Source organism: Lynx rufus, unplaced genomic scaffold (assembly GCF_022079265.1).
Source record: "Lynx rufus isolate CCGP_SWC_20201006 ecotype Redwood Valley unplaced genomic scaffold, mLynRuf1.p SCAF_48, whole genome shotgun sequence".
Lineage (NCBI taxonomy): Eukaryota > Metazoa > Chordata > Mammalia > Carnivora > Felidae > Lynx > Lynx rufus.
The window spans coordinates 302,106-308,167 of NW_025814865.1; the positions used below are offsets into that span (position 1 = coordinate 302,106).

The window sequence follows — 6,062 nt, forward strand, 5'->3', positions numbered from 1 at the left end:
TCCCTGCGGTGGCCTCTTCCTCACCCAGAATGGCCTCACTGCAGCTTCCTTCTAGTTCAGGGATCGTTTCAGACTGCCCTTAAGGTCCAGGTGGGAACGGTGCCGTTTGTGCTGAGGGCTGACCACTGTACAGCATTCGTCTCTGTGGAAATTGCACAGGTGAACTTCACCAGGTGAATGTGCACACTGCAGTTGCCCTGTCGTCAGAGTCAGCCCACCTGTCTCCGCCTCGCCTGCCCCTGCTCTCCTTCCTCCTACCCTCCCCTTGCCTCCCCCTCCCTTGTCTTCTTCCTGTCCCTCCCTCCCACTTTCCTTCCAGCTCTCTTTGTCTTCGTCTCCCTCCTCTCCCTCACTAATGCCTCCCCCTGTCTCCGCCTGTCTTCCTTGTAATAGGTGCCCCTCTGTCTCTTCTTGTCTTGCTCCTCCTCCCTGTCTCTCCCGCCAGTCTCCCTGTGACTCTCCCTCTCCAGGCCGGTCTTCCCCCCCACTCGTCCTTCCTTCATCTGCTTGCATGTGTGTCTCTCTCTCTCCCTCTATATCTCTGTCTCCCTGCGTGTCTGTTTCTCGCTGTCTCTCTCAGTGGACATTCTGTGTCTGGGTGCACGCTTCTTCAGAATTCTCGTTGGCACCTGGGAAACGTGGAGGGAACTCGTCTGCTTTCGTGTGTACTAGTGACAGCAGGCACGGGGCTTTCTCAGAGACAGACACAGACAAGTTTGTAATTCTCGGTGAGGGGCCCCTAAGCGCCCTGCTTGGAGTCGTCCTCCTTTTAGTGGAAGGTTAGATTTCCGGACCGGAGGAAACTGCTAAATCCTACTACCCCATCTCCCTGGTGCTCTGTACGGAGATCAGCAGGGCACCAGTGGCAGATGGGGCTCTGGGGGTTGTTGTTTGCTCTGAATTGCAGTGCAGTGAATTCTGCTGAGCTGCTTTCTTGCAAGGACACGGCCGTGGGGTATGTCTAGGGTGGGTGTCACTGGTTCTGGGTGGGCGCCCACCTTACCGCCGCCCTCAGCCTGATGGCCAAGGAGGAGAAACCGTGCGGACGGGCATGTGGCGCCGGTAGGCGCGACACCTAAGGACTTCTCCAGGCCTTGCCCCAGCTTCATGAAACAGGGGCAAGGGGACGGAGCAGACAGTGGCTCACGCTGCGGACGTTCCTGTGCTGAGTGCTCTGGTGCCCGTAGTGAGGCCTCTGGGGAAAGGGTGTACAAGCGAACACAGACTGTGTGACACCGGGGACCTCGCGAGTCAGGCCTGGAAGGTGACAGCGCTGAAGAGGACATGCGGCAAAACGGGGTCCACGCTGGCGGCTGGGCCCTTGCTCCAGAGCCCGGACCGGCCGCTGGCGTGCGCTAGCCGGCGGCCAACACCCTGCCCTGCTGTCGTGCAACTGATTGCTCCGCCAACCTGGCCAGCGGGCCTGACCTGCCCTGGAACCACTTCGCCCGCAGGCCGCATGCGCACACTCCTCACTGCCTCTGTCTAGGCCCCGCCTCCACGGCAGCCGCGGCCAATGCGGAGTCGTCAAATCCCAGAGCCTGTGCGCCTGCGCCCAACTTGGGCGGGCTGAGGCGGGAGGCAACAGGGAGCCAACCGCCTTGAGGGCAAGGCTCTCTCCACCTGCTGCCATTTCCCTGTCCTTGTCCTGAGGCTGCCCTAGCTACACTGGGGCCGGGGCCGAGCGTCATGGCCAGCGTGTCGCGGTCCGGAAAAAGCGGTGATTCCCGTCGACCCTGGGCCCCGATCTTCCTGGATGAGAAAGGTCGAGAGTCCCGGGCCCGCGGGAATGCAGGGGCGCTGGAGGGCGTGGGCTGGCCGCAGTCCCCAGGTTCAGGGGTGCAGGAAGCCCAGGCCGGGTGTGAGATACAGGGGGCAAGCCCAGCGGAGGAATTGGTGGTGATATTGGATGACGGAATGGTGGCGGCTGAGGTGGTGATCGGGGTGGAGGAAGAGGACGGGGAGGCGACCGAGGAAGAGGTGGCTGGAGAGGAGAATTCTGAGGGAGCCAAGCCAGAAGCAGAGGACATGCGCGAGCAGGAGGAGGTGGAGGAGGGGAGACAGCAGCTGGAGGAGATTCCGGAGCAAGAGGAGAAGCCCGAGGCAGATGCAGAGGCGGAGGAGGGGCCCCAGCTCTCACAGGAGCCGCAGCAGCAGGAGCCAGTGCTGTGTCCTGCCTCAGCCCAGGACCCGCTGGCAGCGCTGGAGCGTCTTCAGCTGGAGATCAGCGCTGGGAATGCCCAAGATTCCAGGGCCTTATGGCGGCTGAAGCGCAGGATTCTTCGGAGGCGGATTTCTTACCTGGATCAGAGAAGGGCCATCATCGAGCACATCCCTGGCTTCTGGGCCCAGGCGGTATCCTTCCTTGTGCTGGTGGGTGATGGCGGGGGTGTTGTGCAGGAGGGCTGGGCCCTGAGAGCAGGGTGCCTCAGGGCGATGGCCCCCAGGGAGGAGAGCTGGGCAGTGGTCCCTGGCCCTGGGTTGGTGCGGTCTGGGATCCAATGTAAGGCCTTGGACAGGGGCGGTTGTTGGGGATGGGGGGACTTGGGGACTTGGACCTGCTTCCTCTAGGTGTCCGCCAGCGTTGGCCTGCAGGCTGCTCTCACACGTTATTTGTGGACGTGAGGCATGTGTCCCCATGCTACCAGAGCTAGGGTAGCACAGAGCAGCCTTCACTCAGAGCAGATAAGGCAAGGAAACGTTTCGCTGCCAAATGGGAGAGTGACACAGGCCGCACACCCACCTTCACATTCACAGGCTGTGCACGTTTTCTAGCAGTTCCGTCAAAAGAGAGCATTTCAGACACACACTCATGGCCTTTAGTGGAACCATGCCACCCCCCTGATCCAGACAGGAGGACGACTCAGACCTACTCCGAGCGGGGTACAATCTGCCTCCACAGACCCACCCACCCACCCACACACACCCACACACACACACCCACACACACACACACACACACACACACACACACACACACACAGGACTCTCTCCTGGTATCTCCACCCCTGCTTCCCTCTCTGTCCTCAGGCTCCGGCTGGGTCCCACCCATGTCTTTCTCTCCTGGCTGGCTGTGTCACTGTGTCTACTTTCTTTTCCCTCCTCTGCCCTCCTTGTCCGTGCTTCTCGATCTCTTTCTCCCTCCCACACCCTCCGTTTGCATCGTTAGTGTGCAGTCGGTTTCTTGTAAGCCGTGTTATTCCTTCTGGACTCAGAAGGCCGGTGACAACATTGGTCTTCACGGGAATATGCCAAAACACCCAGCCGTGAGGAGGGGTCAGAGCACATGCCGACATCACAAGCTATGATGGGCTGCTGGCAACCCACACAGGTCAGGGATATGAAGGAACTGTGAGGAGTCCAGGCAGCGGAGTCTCTCCCTGCTGTGTGCAGACAGCGTGGGAGGTACAGGAAGCCAACGGACAGCGCAGTGTCGATGGGGTCTGATGCATTTGCAGAGGCTGAGGAGTGTGGGGGCTAGTGTTTCCTGGTCTTTCTGCACATGCCATGATCTAGTCCCTTGCTCTTAGCCTGGGAGGGTTGTGGTTGTGGGCCGTGTCTGATTCCACAGCATCTGAAGGCACAGCTCCTTGACCCAGCACAGATTCTGAATCACCCCCAGTTGTCGGCCTTGAACGGTGCCCAGGACAAAGACGTGCTCAGCTACGTGGTCAACTTAGAGGTCAGACCGGGGAGGCTGTGGCTGGGGGCCGTCCCGTCGGGTGTGGGATTTGGGCAGGAGAGGGTGAGGCAAAGGTGCTCACCCTCACAGCCAGGCAAGGAGGTCAGGACCCCGAGGGAGGACACTTGCCCTTCCTGTCCCGTTGCTCACGGCAGGTGGAGGAAGTGGGCCATCCCAAGTACCGCTGCAGAGTGATGTTTTTCTTTGGGGACAACCCGTACTTCTGGAACCCAGTGATCATTAAGGAGTATCAGCTTAGCTTTGCTGGTAGAGTGTGGGTCCCATGGTGGTGCTGGGCAGGGGGATGATGAGCATGAATCAGGGGCAGGAGGGAGGGGTGGGTGGAGAGGAGGCCGTCTGGTTGCTCCTCAAATCCTCTCTTCCTTTAGGCTACAGGGCAATTCGTTCCACTCCAGTCCAGTGGTTTTGGGATTATGAACGTGGAGCTCCCAGTCGCAGGCATGACCCCACCAGGCTTAACTTGTTGAATTGGCTGTGTGAGCATAGCTGCCCAGGGACGAACAGGTTTGCCGAGGTGGGGCCCCTGAGGCCTTCGTCAGCAGTGGGATGTCGGTGGCCCCCGGCCAGAGAGGAGAGTGGGCTATGCCCAATGTGGCGCCGGCCTGTGTCCCCTACCAGATCATCATCGAGGACCTGTGGCCCAATCCCCTGCAGTACTACCTGTGGGAGGAAGGGACCAGAGGACAATGACCTGACGTGCGCACGTGTCGGTGAGAACCCCAGTATGCAGTGTGTTGACACATGTGTTGTATGGGCAAGGAACGTGGGCCAGACATTGGCTTGGAAATGGAAGGTCCGCCGAGACTGGGACCCAGGTAGCATGGGGAGCGGGTGGGAGGATGACAAGGGACCTGCAGGGACTCAGCTGCAAACACACAGTGGGTCGATGCCTGCAAACCAAATGCAGTTGTGCTGTGGGCTGGGGCTTTGGAGGGCCACTCGGGAGGAGCAATGCTTCTCCACCACAGATGCTCCCCGTGGATGTCCGCCCTCTCCCGGGCTTCCCCCTGCTCCTTCAGTCTGGATTTGCCTGCCAGTCTTTGGGACTGGAGCTGCCGTGTCCCCAGGCGCCACTGTGGTGAGAATCTCGCACTTCCTTCCATGTGCCCCACCACGCCATGTCCTCCCGCAACCTGACAGCCATTCTTAGAACTAGCCCAAGGCCATTGGGGGCTGGAAAGGAATCCCTGGGTGACAAAGCAAGAGGGATCCCAAAAGGGCGAGGCAAAAGAGTGGCACCATCTGGGATGTATTTGAAAATATCCCATATCACTCTTGGTGTCTGTTGTGTGGGGGTGCGTGTGTGTGCATGTACGCGAATGTGTCTGCGTGTGCCCATATGCATCAGGGGCTCTGCATCTGTGTGGACGTGAAAGGCACAGAACTTCTATGTTTGCCCATCAGGAACAATGGAGGACGCGACCAGTGCTGGAAGAGATGGGTGGATGCGTCTCCTGTCTTCTACGAGCCCCGGAGACAATTGGGGAAGTGATCACATGTGGCAGCCTTGAAGAGTTGCCACGATGTTTATGCGGACACATACAGGAAGCTAAAAACCCTTCTGTTTCTGTGTGTGTGTGTGTGTGTGTGTGTCTGTGTGTGTGTGTGTGTCTGTGTGTGTGTGTGTGTGTGTGTCTGTGTGTCTGTGTGTGTGTGTGTGTGTGTGTGTGTGTGTGTGTGTGTGTGTGTTTATGGGGGACCCGAGGAGGGACGACGAGGACGGAACCTGAGTGTGACTGTCCTAGCCGCTGCCAGGGTGATTCTGTGTGTGCAGGAGAGGTGCAGTACCAGTGTGGGGCAGGTGTTGCCATGTGCACAGAGGCCTGCCTTCCTGGGCAGGCAGAGTCTGCAAGGAGGAGGAGGAAGAGACAGACCTGTTATGTGGAGACTTGTTGTATAGGCCAGAGCCGAAAGGCAGGGAAGGGGATTGCACAGCGGGAGCAAATTGGTCCATTGGGTCCTGGTACAGTGTGGCCAGGACTTGGGGAATTTCAGCCAGGACCCTTGCTCCCAGAGGGGTGTCGTCTCCTTGGTGAGAGAGAATCCAGTGAGCAACGCCTCCAGTGAGGATCAGAGCTAAGGCCCCGTGTCCCCGGAGAACTCAGGAGTAGGCAGGCTTCTCACAGTCGATGCCAGTATACCTTGCTGCTGCCTCCCACACCCGGGGTCCCTTTGACCCCGAGCCCTGTCCTGAGACAGTGGCTCAGGATGGGAGATGTGTGAGGGGAAGAGGCAGGTGTGGGTTGTGGGCAGCACAGAGGCTTATGAGTGGGATTTCATGGAGAGAGTACGCGCGAGGGCGGAGATCCAGCGTGAGTTCCTGCGAGTGTGTGTGGGCGTCTGTGGCACACTGGGCCTG

The 6,062-nt window shown here is 59.4% G+C and overlaps 1 protein-coding gene across 1 annotated transcript; it reads left to right on the top strand.

Annotated features, from left to right (window-relative positions):
* Positions 1-1,689: 1,689 nt before the first annotated feature.
* LOC124525770 (testis-specific Y-encoded protein 1-like) lies at positions 1,690-4,393 on the top strand. The gene is made up of 5 exons (XM_047098352.1): positions 1,690-2,355; positions 3,605-3,682; positions 3,838-3,949; positions 4,072-4,217; positions 4,322-4,393. Exons 1-5 carry the CDS (start codon positions 1,690-1,692, stop codon positions 4,391-4,393), a joined length of 1,074 nt encoding a protein of 357 aa, XP_046954308.1.
* Positions 4,394-6,062: the final 1,669 nt, after the last annotated feature.